The following is a 16,751-nucleotide window of genomic DNA, read 5'->3' as shown; positions in this document are numbered from 1 at the left end:
CGTGTTTTTCGGGATCATTGACTGTGTCCTTTAAAAAATGCTGAGTAGAAAAAAAAAAGCATTTCAGGTTTTTTTTCTGTTGTTGTTGTTTTTTGGGGGGGAGGGGGGGTCAGCTCACCGAAATAGCGTCAACGATGACGTCACCAATAATAATAATAATAATAATAATAATAATAATAATAATAATAACCGATTTAACGTATCACAATTTCCCTGCTATATTGAGCTCTGGAGAATTGAGAAAGCAAACAGGGAAAAAGCACATAAATTTGTCATGCTTTAATTAAAATAATTCTTTAGAAATTCATTATGTACATCTGCAATAATATTAATAACAGTATAAGAAAAAATAGTCACAGTTTTTACCAAACATCAGAACATCAGCATGACAACAAACTCAATTTAACTGAAGCAAAAACAAACGTATTTCAAGCCTTGTTGGTTTTTAGTGGCCAAATCATCATCACCCCCTCCCCTCTTAGTGAAACTGCATCACTTCCCCCATAAAGTAATTCTTCATTTACATTATGTACATATTGCTGGACAGATATGTAATTGTCTTTGAGGGGCGTATGGAGGCTTTTCTTCTGTAACTGTGATTTTTTTCCCCCCAACAGTAAAATCAGAATTTACAGTAACAAAAAATAAAATAATAATAATCACAAACTGAATTTGCAGGCAAGCATACAAGTAGATTGAGAATAGAAATTGATTCGTGGTGATAGGATAGGATTCAGTTTTTTCCCTCTTCTTAAAAACAAAGAAAAACAAATAAAGGTTGTAAACAAAGCAGGCATAGTTCAGTACAAAGAAGTTGCATATCCCTTATTCACTGGATCAGTGGAGTCAAGTTGCAGATGTGCCAGGAAAAGAAAAGAAGAAGAAAGAAAACAGTCTTTGGCCAAAACAGCGCTGAATGGATTCATACTGAAAATATGCTCCCATGGAGTCTGTGGAAACAAGCCCTGGAGGAGGTCGTGGTTAGCAATGTGTAAACGTGCATGAGTCACAGCTACCCTGGGAAACGGTGTCTGTGACTGCAAATAAATACAGGAGCAGGCTTAGGATGACCATGAGAGGACGAGAAGGAGAGAAAAAATGTGTTGCTGGGTCATCAGTAGAAGTCTCGAGTTCACTTCCAGTTTAGAGCTGCGTGTCTCGGTCCACATCAGATCAGCTGATGGTAAGGTCTCCAGTCTTTACCGTGGCGTGGAGGCCCATCAGGACTGAGGCGAGCAGCGAGGACTAGAGGTGGTCGTAGGCGGCTGCAGATGGCGGGCCCGTGCGGGAGGCCGAGCTGTAGTAATAGGGCGAGCCTGCGGGGGGAGACACAGATGGAGCTGGATGATGCTGGTGGTCACAGCTTTGGCTCTGAGTGTTTTGAGGCTGAAGGCCCATCGCGACCTGCACGTAATGAGGGACCCGGAAACCCTAAAAGCATGAGTGATGCTGGGGTATGTTTCAAGCAGAAAATCAGCCATCAAACCTCCACCTCTCTGTCAATTAATAAAATTTGGTGATGAGATGAGAATACAAAGCGAGTTTCTCCAGCAATTAGACTACAAGATGCCTGCCTGCACTCCACAAAACTGCAGTAACAATACAACAATACTGCATACACTGCTGTCTTTGAGGTAAAAATGAATACATTTCAAGCTACTGTACATTTCAGTGTCGAGAAATGGAAATGTTAAAGGTTTAGATGACTTTTTGCTCATTAGTTAATGAAAAGTTGTTTTACCAGTTGTCTGATGTTATATTGTTTTGTCTGCAGCCCAGATGTGGCTTTTAATACAGCAAAATTTTTACCAAGATAAATGAATATGTTAAAGAAAGGTAGGGGGGTCAAAAAGTGCATTAGGTGTCACGCGCGCCACTTCCTGGTAGGCCGTCTATTAAATTCTAGTCAGAGTGAAATGTTTCTGAATCATAAGGTCAGAGAGAAAATTCTCGTAAACCGTTTGTGAATTCTGGAGAAGCTCCGCAGGGGACACGTTCGCCGCCTTAGTAACAAATATGCACGGGGTTGGGCTTACGTGTGCTCAGTTACTCACCCAGCAAGCTGGAGTTGGTGAACCTCCAGGCTTCGCTGTACGAGGTGTAGGGCGAGTGGCTGTAGGACTGACCCGAGTAGTCTGCACCTGCTGCAGAGAAGGAAAAGAACATTTTAAAAATAAAGTTGAGCAAACAGTCCAAACGCTCCGAGCTGAAACACGCGAGGAGACGTTTTTTATTAAAATGCAAAGCTGGAGCATTGCAAGGAGCTCGGCAGGTTGTTTGTCTGAGTGCCAGCATCTGTTCAGCCTTAGCTCATAATTCACCGACAGTTAGTGCGGCCTGTAAACCATTAATCTGTGGTGCAGGTGGATGGCTGAGGGTAAAATCCCTCGGCCCAGTGGTGCGTGCACACAGCTAGCCTTTACGCCCTCTTTCTCCAGCGCTTAGGCCCCTTCCATCGTTCAGCCTCTGCCCTCTGAAATGTCCTCCTCCTCTCTCCATCCTGCACTTCCTGTCTGGCAACTCCTCTTTCTTTCATTTTTCTTTTCTTCTTCTTCTTCTTTTTTTTTTTTAAACATTCCAATATCTAATTGGTAATTATGTTGGCTGGAATGAATCCCTGAGCTCCCCACCTCCTCCTCCTTTTCTGCCCCCCCCCTACTCGGTAATTGTGTATCAACGCTTCCTCACAGCGAGCCCACCAGAAAAAATAATAAATCAGACCCTCTCATTTCGCGCTTCGGAGGGCAGACTTCAAATAAAAAAAAAAAAAAGGCAGATCGCACACATACATGCACATACACACTCTCTCTCTCTCTCTATGCTCACATGCAGGCATCTTGACACACACACACACACACACACACACACACCCTGTAAAAAACAACAACAAAAAAACCTTCTACTCTTCCCAGCTTTACGCCCCATCCACCCACAACCATTGCATCTCCCTCCTGGGCCCCCTGGTTCCCATGGCGATGTGTGGTAAGAGGTGTCTGGGTGAGGGGGTGTGGGCAGCAGGGTGGAACCCCAGCCAGTTCCCTGTACCCCTCCCCATCGGGCTCACGTGCACCCCTGCGCTCGTTCACCCTGGCAAGACTACTCATTAACTCAGCCCGTCTCCTGGTTAATCTACAAGCCGCCATCCTGCCCTGCTCCTTCTTTCTGTTTCCTTTCCTTCCTCCTCTTTCTCTCTCTTTCTTTCTACTTGTCTTTCCATTTTTCCATTTTTAAAACAAAAACGTATTCCTTCGGGTCAGCTCCTTACCTGCTACCATTCCCGTGATTGCAGAGGAAGAGTATCCCGTCTGAGCAGGGGAGGGGATGTGAGGTGGGTAGCCAGGGAGGGTGGAGCTCACCATGTCGCGCCCTGAAAGCACACAAAAAAGCCGCACATCTTTAACACCGAGGTGGATGTTTAGATTGGTGTTTTGTGCTGGACAAACGTGTAAGATGCAAAGACTGAATTGAAGCTGAAACGATAGGATCAGTTTATCATTTAACTTTCTGCAGCATTCAAATGCCGAAAAATAAACGAATGAGCAAAAAGTAAACAGAGATGAGATGGATGGCTGCGTTACCTGAGATGACAGACTGACTGCTGAATTGCCCATACACTGGTGCATGATGGGAGAATGAGTTGAAGGTGTTGGGGAAATGGTTGGAACTGCTGCTGCTGCTGCCGCTGCAGCTGCTGCCGCTGACAGAAATGGGTTTCTGCAGCGTGTGCAGCTCCACAAAAGCCAGGTTACAGGCTGCCATGTTTGGGGAGGGGGTTGTGCTGGTCACTTCTGGGGACATTTCCTGTTTTAGACAAAGTGGCAGGGTCTGTACGGGCTCTGAGGTGGCGAGAGCCAGTGTGCAGCGCGTGGGTAAGGAAATAAAAAAACAAAACAAAGCAAAAACAAATGGTGAACATGGGTGGAAGTGAAAAAAGAAAAAACACGCAGGACTAAAAGAACTGTGTGAAATGCCAAAACTGAACAAAGAGTGAGCGGCAGCATGTGGAGGGTTCTGGGCCCTGTGGTTAATGGAGGTTAAAGAGCATAATCCAGCATTAAGAGTCTCACCAGTCACCATGGTGTAGCTCTGGTGTGCCGACAGATTTCGTCCAATGGCAGAGCTGGATGATGAGAGGCTGGTCTTGGCTTCGTCTAGGCTACCGTTGATGAGGGACAGCGGGTACAGAGTCTGAGGATGATAAAGGCTGCTGTTACAAGTGTACAAGTAAAAAAATGAAATGAGGCTTTTCAGTCCAAACAGTCGGTACCTGCTCGGTTTTGCTGTTTGCTGCTGATCCGAATGAATCCGGAGGATAGTGATGACGATCGAAGCCGCAGTCCAGATGTTGCGAGGCGGGGGGGAAGTGTTCCACTCTCATCTGTTTCCTCGGGATGCCTCCGCTGCCCTGAGAGTCCACGCTGTGCCGACAGCTCTCCTGATCACCTGTGAGAGGCAACGAGGAGGATAGAGGAGGAGGAAAGCTTCGTGTTAAACTGGCAAACAGTAATTTTATCCTGAAGGTCTTTAAATGTCCTCTGAGAAGATTTTGGCCCCTTCAATTATTTGAAAACTAAAGAGCTAAAGAGCTTGTCTCTTTGGCACAGTTTCTAAGTGGCTCTAATTAACTGGTTTGTAGTTCTTTGTGGCCATCTGCGTCCCTCAGAGCTCCATCCCAAGTCTGCGCTCTCTTACTACTTCTTTGAATTTATTAGAAATCACAACATTAAAAAAACTAAAGCAGGCCATAAATCACCGCTAACAAATGATTACACTGATATCAACGACTTGATTGCCTGCGTCCCTGACAGACGTCAGCTTTTTAGTTATTGGAGGAAAAACTGAGATCTGTCTAAATGCTGAAGAACAGGACAGAAGCTGCTGTGTCACAGTGATTGGTGTTAAGCGTGCCCTGTCGTGCACAGGACCTTGCAAACCTTAATAAAGTAAAGCTGAATTTCCGTTCGAGGGACAACTTTTGGCCTGTTTTACCCTTGCAACAGGAAAGTGTTCTTACAGGAAACAAGGTCAGATTAATGATTAAATAAAGCAGCTGGGAGAGCCATACTTGTTTTCATCTTTAAAAGTTTTAGAGTGCATGCCTGCAGAAGACCTAGAAACAAGTTTTTCCAGCCATATTTGCCTTTGTTTTCTCAGTATTGTTAAGGATAGTGGGCAGTAACCCAGTCTTTCTTATGAATAAGCTTCAGATTGCGGTGTTTTGTTTGCTAGATTGATTTCTTACTGTCATCGTGGCTCCTTTTGCCTTCGCCGTTGGGTTGAGGAATACCCAGCAAGCCACTGATGGAGTAAGTTGAACCCAGAGAGTCCGACTGCGGGGATTCTGGAGGGGTGACCGCAGAACTGGGGACTGAGAGCAAGAGAAAGAGAGAACAACAAAGACAGATCTGAGACAACGATACTGCGCAGCTCTTTGCTGCTGATGTGACGAGAGGCCCGAGTTTAATCTCGCAGAGCAATGTATTTAATCCTAATCCTTTCCTGCATCCCTTGTTGTCGTGCATGTGTTCATAAGTGGTGCAGACTTACTCAAAGTTTGCCCTGGACTCAGGCCTTTTCCATCCAGAGGAAGGTTAAACGGCTGCTGGACCTTCGTTCGGATTATTCTGGAACAAAAACAACAATTTTTAATGGATTAAAGCATTCCCACTAATTATACCACACACACACACACAAAGGCAAAACAAAGGCAGCACACTCAGTCTCAGCCATTCAGCTCAGCCGAACTCAGCCAGTCACAGCTAAATGCTGCTTAACCACCTGAACCCCGGCTTACACGATTTCATTCATAATTCAGTTTGGCACCTGTTAATGGAGCTCACGCTGGGCACTGTGTCACTGTCACACACTCCCTCCGCCAGCAGCCGGTCTCTGATTTCCCAGGCGAACATGGTGGGATTCTGCCTCTTGTACTCAGCGATCTTCTCCACAACCTTAGGAGTGGCCACTTTGGGCTTGGAGCCGCCAATCACACCGGGCTTGATGCTGCCTGTTTCATAGTAGCTGGAAGGGAAAGAGGATTTTGTAAGTGGAAAGTTTAGACGGGACATAAAAGTGCTCCTGATGATTAAGCAACCTCTCAGCTCTCGAGACTCTCATTAACAGGAACAATTAACAGGAAGTTGAGGACTCACCGTCCCAGGATCTTGCTGACGCAGCCGTGGCTGACTCGAAGCTGCCGGGAGATGTCACAAGGCCGAACCCCCTGATGGGCCATGTCCACAATGCGTTGCCGGATCACCTCCGGAAGCGGGCGTCCATTAACAAACATTCCACCTAGTTGGTTAAGACCCCCATGACCTGGGGGAGGAGGGGGGATGAACACTTATAAATGTCATGGAACTCACGTGCACCTGTCTGCACACACGCACACATGCATGTTGATTCAATCACACCTGCTGATTCACACATCATTTATCCAGGTTAACTCTATAAAAGCTGTTTGCATGGAAAGAAATGATCTAAAAGTTCACACACACAGATTTTACAGATTCATACCAGAACTTTACTCAGTGTTTTAATCTATTTATATTTTATTTAAAATATAACATAAAAATAATTAAAAGAAATAAAAAAAATACTAATGATTACATATTAGTGCTATATTTTGCAGAACCAGGCATATTTAATTTATCTAAAGTAAACAGAATTTATCCCTAAAGCAAGACTGATGTTTTAGATTTAGATAATAAACAAGATGGCAGTGAGTCGTGGAGGTTAGTGAGACCTTTTGATACTTGGATGTGGTTAGCGTCAGTCTTTTCTGGAAGCTTTTTGTGTGTTTAAAAGTTTTATAAATAGGAAAAAAGCTGATATTGATCAAAACTTCAGTTATTTTGGGTGTGAAATTGCTTTTGTGTTTAACACTGGCAACAAACAGAAATGCGCATTCTGGAAAAACTAATGGTTCTTTGATGATCCCACTGGCTAATCGCCTCCTTATAAATAACACCTTCAGGCTTTTCTCCTCACAGTTCCCATTTATAGGCCGCTAATTTGAGGCTCAGTTGGCTTCAGTGACAGTGACTAATGTTATTTTACATTTCAGGAGAACATGTCACTCAGTGAAGGGGCGAGGTGGAGGGGGGTGGGGGTGGGGTAACATTTTAAACTGTGAAGTTCAAGTAAAAAAAAGAAAAAAATCGGATTGTCTATACTCAGTTTTTATTATTTTATGCGTTTCCAGCCTGTTTTTGAGAAGCATCTGTTCACATGAATTATTAAAGTTTAATATCTGTTCTCTGGCACATATAAAAAATATGTATATGTATTTTTTACACTACAGAAATGTGACTGGTGTTCTACAATAACGTGATTTTTTTTTTCATTTTTAATGCACATGAAGCTGATTTTCTGCGCGCATTTACTACAAATTAGGCACAAAGTGCTCCCCTGCTTCGCCCCGGCATATCCTCCATGTCTTCTCTAAAGGCTTGCACGGTGGTGACTCTGCAAGAACACCATTGCTTTTAATTTAACCCCATTGAGTCGCTCGTTTCTCTCAGCCTTTTCTCTTTTCCCCCCCAGCTTTCATTTCCACATCAAACAGCGGCCGGACGAGGCCGAGGCATGGAGGGAGGGCAGCCTCTATTAACGCTGCCAGCCGAGTGTGGAAAAAAATCTCCCTGCCAAGCTTCATCAACCTGCAGGATATTAAAGCGGAGCGGCCCCGAGGCGGACAGGGGGGTAGTGCGTGAACGCGCACGGCGCACTGACACCACGCACACACAGAAAAACAAAGCATGGGTTAATAGATAGATAGATAGATAGATAGATAGATAGATAGATAGATAGATAGATAGATAGATAGATAGATAGATAGATAGATAGATAGATAGATAGATAGATAGATAGATAGATAGATAGATAGATAGATAATCCACGGTCTTCATAGAAGAACACATCTCAGTATTTACCTCTCCCGGTGTTACTGGACATATCCCTGAGTTTGTGCTTGTTGCTCCACCAGCTGAACGTGACGCTCTCCTCCTCCACGCCGACCCGGTTAAAGTGTGTTTATACTCCTACCCCTGCCTGGTCTGGCATGAGTGTTCTCCCACCAACTTCGAGCTGCAGGACATCAAGGTGTTTGTGAAACTGGCTGCTGGTCATATCTGTGCGGCCTCTGAACTCCTACTAAACAAACGTTTCCTCCCTGCGCGTTCATCTCACACCGTTAGGTCTACCTGTGGCCCACCTGCTTGTGCTAGTGGGCTACGGTGTGATGATTGAACAGTCTGCAGGAGATTTAGGCCATAATCTTTATGGCATTATAAAGACTGTATTTGATTTGTCTTATTATAGCGATGATTTGTTTATTATAGCGATACATTTATGTATATTCAGTCAGTACCGAATGAAAGCCGAGGTAAACATCATGGCAGCAGTCTCTACGAGACATGGAGCTGAAATGACAGGACTTCACGTTGGATGTGTTAAAGTGAGAGGCCAGCTAGAGAGATGAAAAATAACAATGTGTTATCATTTCTCGGTTTAAGGACACCCAGGTCTGTATAATGATTAGATCCATTGTAGACGCGGTGGCTGGCAGTTGTTTTTGGCTGTGTGTGTGTGTGTGTGTGTGTGTGTGTGTGTGTGTGTGTGTGTGTGTGTGTGTGTGTGTCTTGTCTACAGGCTTCATCTGTTCAGCTGCTGTACACTGAAGGACTTTTCAGCTCTGGGAAATTCTCACGAAAATGAGCAAAAACATCAAGTGGTAATTTATGAGTAACGAGGGAAGAAAGAAAAAAGGAAACGATATGACGCCCGTCCTAAAAAAGCAGGTAAGCAGAAGTGGATCAAAAGTCAATAAAGCCGCTGCTGGTTTCTCTAAATGTTCAAAATGTTGTCATGACCTGCTGGGAGGCAGTTTTAAATGACGGACAGGACACCTGGACGGCCTGATTCAGTTCAGTTTACCTGCAATAACTTTAACATCGCAGGTACTAATAATCCATACAGCGCATGCCCAGGTCTAATTTACCTGATACTAATTCATTTATTATTAACTGAAACACACTTTTAATCTCGCTGAACAATCCAATGACAGTTATCTACTTTTTTTTGGTAAGTACTTACTTTATTTGACTTTATTTGACTTATTTTTGTTAGCAATTAGAAATATGTAATATTTTGAAACCTGAAACATGTGTGATAGTCTTAAAAAATAATCGAACTTCTAGATGATTATTAATAATGGAAATTGGAGGTAGCTGGTGAAGAAAAATTTAAAAGCATTTAAACTAATATGACATGACTCTAATGTAAAATTAAATCAAGTGTGTTTTATTTAATTTACTTCGATCAGGCCAAATAAAGAGCCGGTACACAGATGATCCACGGCGGGCTAACTTTTACGTTTGGACGTGAATGTATCATGGCTAAAACTGTGTAATTATTAATTTAATAAGCTGCCCGCTGTTTTCGATCGCTTGTATTAACGACGGTTATAAATGTTCAGTGTAAAACGTGATTTCCAGCAGAAATTGAAGGCCTCGCTGTTTTGCTCACAATTCCAAATTTAGCATAAAAACAAGACAGTTTGCGTTAATGAATGTATCATTGACTGTGATGGGGGTGCTTTTTATTTTAGGAGGAACTATTTATTTATTTATTTTAAGAAATCAATGCACTTTGGAAAATTAATAAGAATTATTCATCTGTTTTTGCGCGAGGACCCGTGCCTATAAGGTCACTCGAATTATGTCACTTAAAGACACAAAACAGACACACTCTTTGTTTTTTTCTGCGCACATTTTTCAACTTTAATTAAATTCTTTAGATAACGTCTTGTTAAACAGCGTTTAACCCTGAGCTCTGTCTCGCAGCATTTTGCCCGGTGATTTCTCTCCGTGTTGTCAGGATTGTCTAACGTTCTCATTCAGACATGACAGATCACACAGAAAACATGTTCACTTTAGAAGAGGGCTTACCTTTCCACGCAGGAGCTCGAAATAACAGCAATAATCATAAAAAATGTTCCACAGCAAATATTCTGATATTATCCAAACGATCTCTGGTGGTGTGCGTCCGAGCCGCGTTGGAGGAGGATGGACCGCTGTTGTGCTGCGTTGTGTTGCGTCGTGTGTGCGCAGTCGGCACTGACTCAGGTTTTATCCAGCAGGGCTGCGCAGAGGATGGAGCACTGCAGCCATTGGACGAGGAGGATGGAGGAGGTGTGTTTTGGGTTGGTTTTGGGTTTTTTTGAGGAGGAGAGGGGAAAAAGTGGGACAGGATGACTGACCGCGGGCTCTGATGGCATCACACCCCCTGAGTGACTGTACGGAAACACTTGTCAGGAGGCGGCTTGTTTCTATTCACCTCCAGCGACAGCCCGCTTTGATTAGATGGTGAACCGGCGTGTGACACCGGGCCCGACTTCCACACGATTTGCTGCGATGCCTCCCTGACAGGCGACTCTGGAGGATCCCACTGAGTCCCACTGAAAAATGTTTTGCAAAACTTTTTTTTTTTAACTGAACAAAGAGCAGAAAATGAAAGGTGGAAAATACTCTCAGGTCAGCAGGAGAGACTCTTATGTCCAAATTAAATCGGGGGAAACAAATTAATCTTCGCAACCAATGAGGAATCACGTTATTTATATAAATATAGTTTAACCAAAAAATAAAAGTAATAACAATTCAAATAATTAGTCTTTACCAAAATAAAATACTCCGCGAATAATAAATAAATAGATAATAAATAAAAACACGAAAATTAAATTAACCTCTGGTCCTATAATTTTTGTTGTACTTCATCTATATCTTATTTTTAAATGTTGCTCTCTTCCTTCATATTTAACAACAAAAATTAGCCTGCATGTCTTTAAAAAACGATACAAGGTAAACCTTTTACTGGTTGCATACAGCATTAGAATAAAAACAAAAAAACAACTAAATATGACGAGAAAAAATAAAAAGTTTTTGGCTCACACAGGAGACAGAGGGGCTTCTGAAATAAGCTGCAAGACACTAAAGGATTTTTTTTGCATTTGAGCTTTTTCCAGCTTTTATGTAAAGAACGCATCCGTGCTTCAGTGTGTCCACGTAGTGGTTTTGTGTAGTTGAAAAAAAAAGTAGTTCTTGGTTTGACTTTCTGCACCGTACTTGCAGCAGGCCCCTGCGTGTGCGTGATGTGACAGCAGGGTGTCAGGATCCCGGTGAGTTTAAGACGCTGTTAAACGTTGTTCTCATGAGCCTGTAAAACAAACACAACACCTCTAATAACAGACACCAATGGCACCGTGTCGTCTGTCTCAAATTCAAGTGGCTTTACTCGGCCATATGGACTTAAAAGAATACGATCTGGGAAATAAAGAAAGAAAGAATCAACTTTGCGCTCTGGAAATCGTTCATTCGTCGTCTTTGAAAAGCTCTGCCATTGCACATGGTCAGGTCAGAGCCGTTGCTGGACAAAGGGTCGAGTGTTTTAAAATAAACACAAACGCCAGCACATTAAAGGAATCGTAGTATTAGCTGGAAGCAGAAACAGTCCTCTGTAAAGTGATCGGAGCGCAGAGAAAATGACAAGTGCCTGAAGGGAGAGGTGGCAGAGAAGAGAGGGAGAGAGGGACAGAGAGGTTACCGAGAGTTTAACAAGGGATTAAAACTCAACGATTGGTATCTATCGCGATCATACTCTGAATTAAAATAGCCTTTAATTATACGACTCCATTTGCCAAGGGGCGAAATTCATACACGCCCCAAAATCCACCGGCCTCTCCGAACGCAGGAAGACCGACATGAAGAAGTTACTGTTAAATATGTCAAAAGTTTCTTAACCTTAATTTTTCCCCAGCTGGAGAATGTCAAAGTTGAGGCTGTAAGATATCATTAAAAAGCATAAAAACACAAAAAGGTTTGCGTTTTATTTGAAAACATAAATTACTGAAAAACATAAATTCGCACGGAAGATGTAAGAGGAGAGAAATGAATAGCATGGTCCAAGATTTACAATCCAAATGTTTTCTCTTAAACTATAAATTCAGTTTGAATTATTGCGCATTTAGGTGTAAAAATATTATAGAAAAAATAGAATATACTTTATTGTACAAGAAGAAGATTTGGCTTTACTTTATAAACAGCTCATCATAAGGTTGTATTTGTGTAATTAACGTACTAAATCCAGTGTGTTTACAAGATAAAACAAGATCACTGCTAAAACTCTATTTACACGCAGACTGGCGCATTAGGCTGGATTTACTGTGTTCATTTTGAATAAGTGTTATAACTGCAAGGCTATCCAAATGCAATCCTCGCCAGACAAGATGTGCACTTGTATGAACATCACTCCTCATATATCCCCAAAGTGAACAAATGTTAAATCGTTCCTCATAAAGACTCGCTAAAGGCTTGTTGGCAGACTTTTAAGCCACTCTCTGCTTCCTCGTTCAGTTTTCATGTCTTTGGAACTCATCGTCTTCCCTCTTGATTGCTCTGCCGGCCAATTTAGAAAAAGTGTACTTATTTACCCTGAGCGATAACTGTGGGAAGTCTCTGAAACGTGCAGAAAATGTTCAGTGGGACACACGCAGGGGGGGTGGGGGTGGAGGGGACTCAAGAGCAGCTCGGTCTGTTTGGGTTAAAAATTAAAAGGCGCACTCAGGACAAAAGAAAAATTCCACTTATAGGACTATTTTATTTTTCTCCGGGTGTGTCGTGTTTGTTGTGTATCTCCGGACTGATTTCCCCGAGCAAAGTGTGTGTCCCTGTAAGAAACCTGTGACCTGCGGCTACAGGTGGCAACAAAAGTTGGGGGTAAAAGGTCAGCCAGAGCGAGCATTTCCGACTCCAGAGATAGGAAATCATCCTCAACTATCCTCTTTATATTTCCTTTATATCCTAGAGTTTGTGAAGAAAATTGGACCTGGAAACGATCTCCAGGTTATTCAGGTGATAAACCTGGTCTCAAAGCTAAAATATGTCATGAAAAGGAGGGTGGGTGGGTAGCACGGGATAAATCAGGTGTGCAAGGAGCCGCCGAATGCCAAGGACGCACAGTCCGCCTGGGCACGAGCTCGATTTCGTCATTTCGTCAAAATACACGCGCACGCGCGCGCACACATAACAAAGTTTCCACAAATATTTAACAGCTCAGACTCTCTCACTCAGATTAAGCAGAAGTGTGCGGGTGTCCGTCTCATTGTGCACGCGCCTAGAAATCGCCTTCTGTGCTTCTGCGCGCTCCCGTAAAGATAAATGGGAGAGGAAGAAAAAAAAACATCCACTTAATGACAACTTTAATAAATCTAAGCCTTGTGGGCGCTTGTCTCTTTGTGGTCAGCGAGTCGAGATGAGCCACATAATTAGGCCATAATAGCTGGAGAAACATCTCAGTATTGATGATCCCATTAGGGCAACGATTTTAGCGCACAACTTCTAAAACATACATTTTCTATCCTAATCTTATCTACAAGGGGCTTCTCACACTGACAAACGCTTGAGGAAAATATAACTGCTGCTTACATATCAAGTATTTCTGTTATAATGAATGTTTATTCACTCAAATTCGGACTTGATGGCTTATTCTGTTAAGCTGAAGCTCCTCAGGTGTGTCACTGGGGCCATGAGAGGGTTCATAGAAGTACACATTCATTGGGGGGAGTTTGATTCACACTTTGCCCACAAAGCTCCAGACATGTGAACCTTAGTGATCTACAGTGTAGCGTATATGTTACCATATGGCATCCAGACATGTTTAGGTGTCAAGCCTTCCTTCCTTGCTGTTACTCTCGTGATGCATGTGTTGCCAGCAGCTTTTCAGTGCCTCCTCTCTCTCTCTCTCCAACCAGCCTTTACCATCTGTTGTAGCTCCCCTCCATTCTGTCCCTTCATCTTTTTCTTCCCATCTTCCTGTGTTTTGTGCACTGTCCACCCTCCCTCCAGCTTTGTCTGTCTTAGTTCATCCCTGTCCATTGTTCTCCCTTGTTCCTCCCCATTTCCGCTTTGCTGTTACCCTCTGACCTCACCCCCTTCCACCCTGCTGACCCCCTCCATCACCACCACCTCCGCCGCCATCACCCCACACAACTTGGGACCCCAAATCTTCTTGTTCTTCTCTTCACTGATTCCCCTTTTAAGTTTCTTTCGGAGGGCTAATAACTGTTGCCAGCAAGCTCCACACAAAATCCCAGCATGATTGCTATTGTGAGACGTACAATGGCGTGCTGGCAGTAATAGCCATTAGCAGCAGAGGGGCTTGGCTCGGACGTAATGTTGAGCTGTGTTTAGCCCACATGCAACTTGGACCGGTGGTCAGATAGGAACTTTCACTTTCATGACCGATCACCATCAAGTTTTTAATTTCCTCTGAGTCTTTTTCTCCAGTATTTTTCTTTCTTCCCCCCCTAAAACAACATAAAAGTGGAGGAACTTATTAAAACGTGCAGTTATTTCCTTAATAATTTACACAAAGCAGGAGGGTGGGTGATACAGGCCACAAACTGACAACAGCACTCTCTGGGTAAAAGAAGGAGACTTTGATCAGAGCAGCTGGTGGACCTTGTCTTCATACCTGTCACTCAGAAGAGATTACCAAGGAGACGTGCATCACAAAGCTTGCAATTGGCTGCAACAGTTGAAGGGGTGTGGAGCCGAGTGTCCTCAGGGGAACTCAGGTGCTCTCCTTGCAAGAAAAAAAGAGTGAGACCGCAGAGCTGATCGTACGTAAAGTAAAAGAGCCTCATTATCCTCGGAGTGGTATGTAGCCATAATGCAGAAAATATCAAAGAATGTGAAGCAAATGAAAAAATAAAGAAAAACAGAGCACTTTGCGTCATCCTCTGGATTAGTGCCTTATTACTTCCTGCTTCTGATGAACTTGCTGAAGAGACGTGACAACAGGAACAGAGCACATTGGGGTCACTTAAGAGAAGAACTTATGCTGTGCAAAACTGCCAAGGAGAAAAAGTTAGTTTCCTAGTTTCCTTTTTAACCCAATAGTATCGCTGTGAAGTGTCCTTGGAGAGTGATTTTATAGCTCCAGTTAAGTTGCTAGGTTTCGACAAATACAACCTGCCTGTCACGAATGAATTACAAAGGAGTGTTATACGGGACGTTTAAGGTTACCATTTGTGTGTGGATTTGAAGCAGACACGATGTTGCCTCTCAGCATGAATTGTATTAACTTTGGCGATCTGCTCTCCACATTCGTGCAGCACCGTCCATCACGGTGTCAGTTTCAGATTCTTCCAGCCTCAGCTGAGTTTCATGTTCATGGCTGATTAGGAAATGCTAGCATGTTACCAAGCTAAACTAAAAATGATGCACATGGTGAACAGGATCGTAGCTGTATACTGTGAGCATGCCTTAGACTCATGGATGCTGCGCGTAAGAGCAGCTGCACAAGGTATCTGGACAAGCCTAGTCATCCTGGTTTTGTTAAACTGGAACTTAAACATATCTGGATAGCCAGCTTGGTCGTCTAGGATCATTTTTATTAATTATGACATTAAGGGCTGTGCATATTTTCACCAGTAACAAAATGTGCTCAGAAGAAAACCTAAAAGCAATGTTTACTAGGGTACAAAAAAAAAATGCTGAACAGGACAAAATTGCACCTATCTGTCACCAAAGCAAACACTTCCTTTATTATATACAATTTCATGGGCAAATTTAATAAAAAAAAAAAAAAAAAGTTTACCTCTCTACTGTTATCCTAAAGGGAAAACTGATGTTTTTTTTAACTAGGCTGTAAACATAATTATGTTTTCATTTAGCATGGGAGTCCATAGGGACTTGGATTTGTAGCCAACCTCAAGCAATCACTGGAGAAACGTTTAAATACTCACTAATTTAATGAGTCACAAATGTTTTAAATCCCTTTTGTCCATCGAGATGTGGCACAGGAATGATTCAATTCAATTCAATTCAATTCAATTCAATTCAATTCAATTCAATTCAATTCAATTCAATTAATATAGTGCCAGTTCACAACAACAGTCACCACAAGGCGCTTTATATTGTAAGGTAAAGACCCTACAGTAATAGCAAGAAACCCAACAATCACATGACACCCAGTGACCAAGCACTTGGCAACAGTAGGAAGGAAAAACTCTGTTTTAACAGGAAGAAGGCTCCCACTGGTTGGTCTGTGTTGGGTGTGATAAAGGACAAAGGACACTGTAGAGTACACATAACACCAAACCACCTCACCTAAAAAGAAGTAGATCCATATATAATTTGTGACATTATTTAGCAATTTAGCTGCTTTGCTACTTTAGGTCGGCTGATTATGCCTTATAAGTTTGGCATATTGAACAGAGCGTGAGCAGCTAAAATAAGAGGTTTAAGTGTGCTGTCAGTGCAGGCAGACAGAAATCCCACGCAGCATGATGGCTTAATGGTAAACAGGTTCAGCAGGACATAAAAATTACTGTAGACATGGGGCAAAGTGGGATATCCATCCTGCAGTATCCTGGCATCTCTGATTTTGGTATATTACCTGTTGTCAGCTGCCAATAAAGTGAAAGAAAAGTGAATGTCATAATACTAACAGGCATTAAGAGAGACAGACTGTATGCCTGTAGATTTACAGCGGCGATGTCCAACTGATGCGTTGTGTTTGACTATTATGAATAGCCCAGGGTAATAGCAATGTAATTAGGCCTTTACTGTCGTGTAATTCTCTGTCAAGCACACTGTCGATATCTTGGTTGATGAGGTTGAAAGTGAGATTGGAATCCAGTGACCCGGGCCAGCTGCTGTAATAACGGTGCACGTGCACACATGCACGCA

General features: G+C 42.9%; 1 protein-coding gene across 1 annotated transcript; it reads right to left on the bottom strand.

Moving 5' to 3' along the window:
* Window positions 1-279: 279 nt before the first annotated feature.
* Window positions 280-10,218, bottom strand: pax8 (paired box 8). Its single transcript, XM_086302562.1, has 12 exons — window positions 9,951-10,218; window positions 7,935-8,088; window positions 6,153-6,318; window positions 5,824-6,021; window positions 5,548-5,624; window positions 5,243-5,368; window positions 4,268-4,443; window positions 4,068-4,188; window positions 3,579-3,836; window positions 3,266-3,367; window positions 2,055-2,144; window positions 280-1,316 (listed from the first exon to the last, which is right to left on the bottom strand). Exons 2-12 carry the CDS (start codon window positions 7,954-7,956, stop codon window positions 1,246-1,248), a joined length of 1,407 nt encoding a protein of 468 aa, XP_086158688.1. The 5' UTR covers window positions 7,957-8,088; window positions 9,951-10,218; the 3' UTR covers window positions 280-1,245.
* Between the last annotated feature and the right edge of the window lie 6,533 nt (window positions 10,219-16,751).

This window comes from Aulonocara sp. 'chitande type north' Nkhata Bay, linkage group LG7 (assembly GCF_057382095.1).
Source record: "Aulonocara sp. 'chitande type north' Nkhata Bay isolate Kocher_YH1m ecotype deep benthic linkage group LG7, A_spYH_male_GT1.1, whole genome shotgun sequence".
Classification (NCBI taxonomy): domain Eukaryota; kingdom Metazoa; phylum Chordata; class Actinopteri; order Cichliformes; family Cichlidae; genus Aulonocara; species Aulonocara sp. 'chitande type north' Nkhata Bay.
This window is presented reverse-complemented; position numbering and strand designations above follow the sequence as displayed.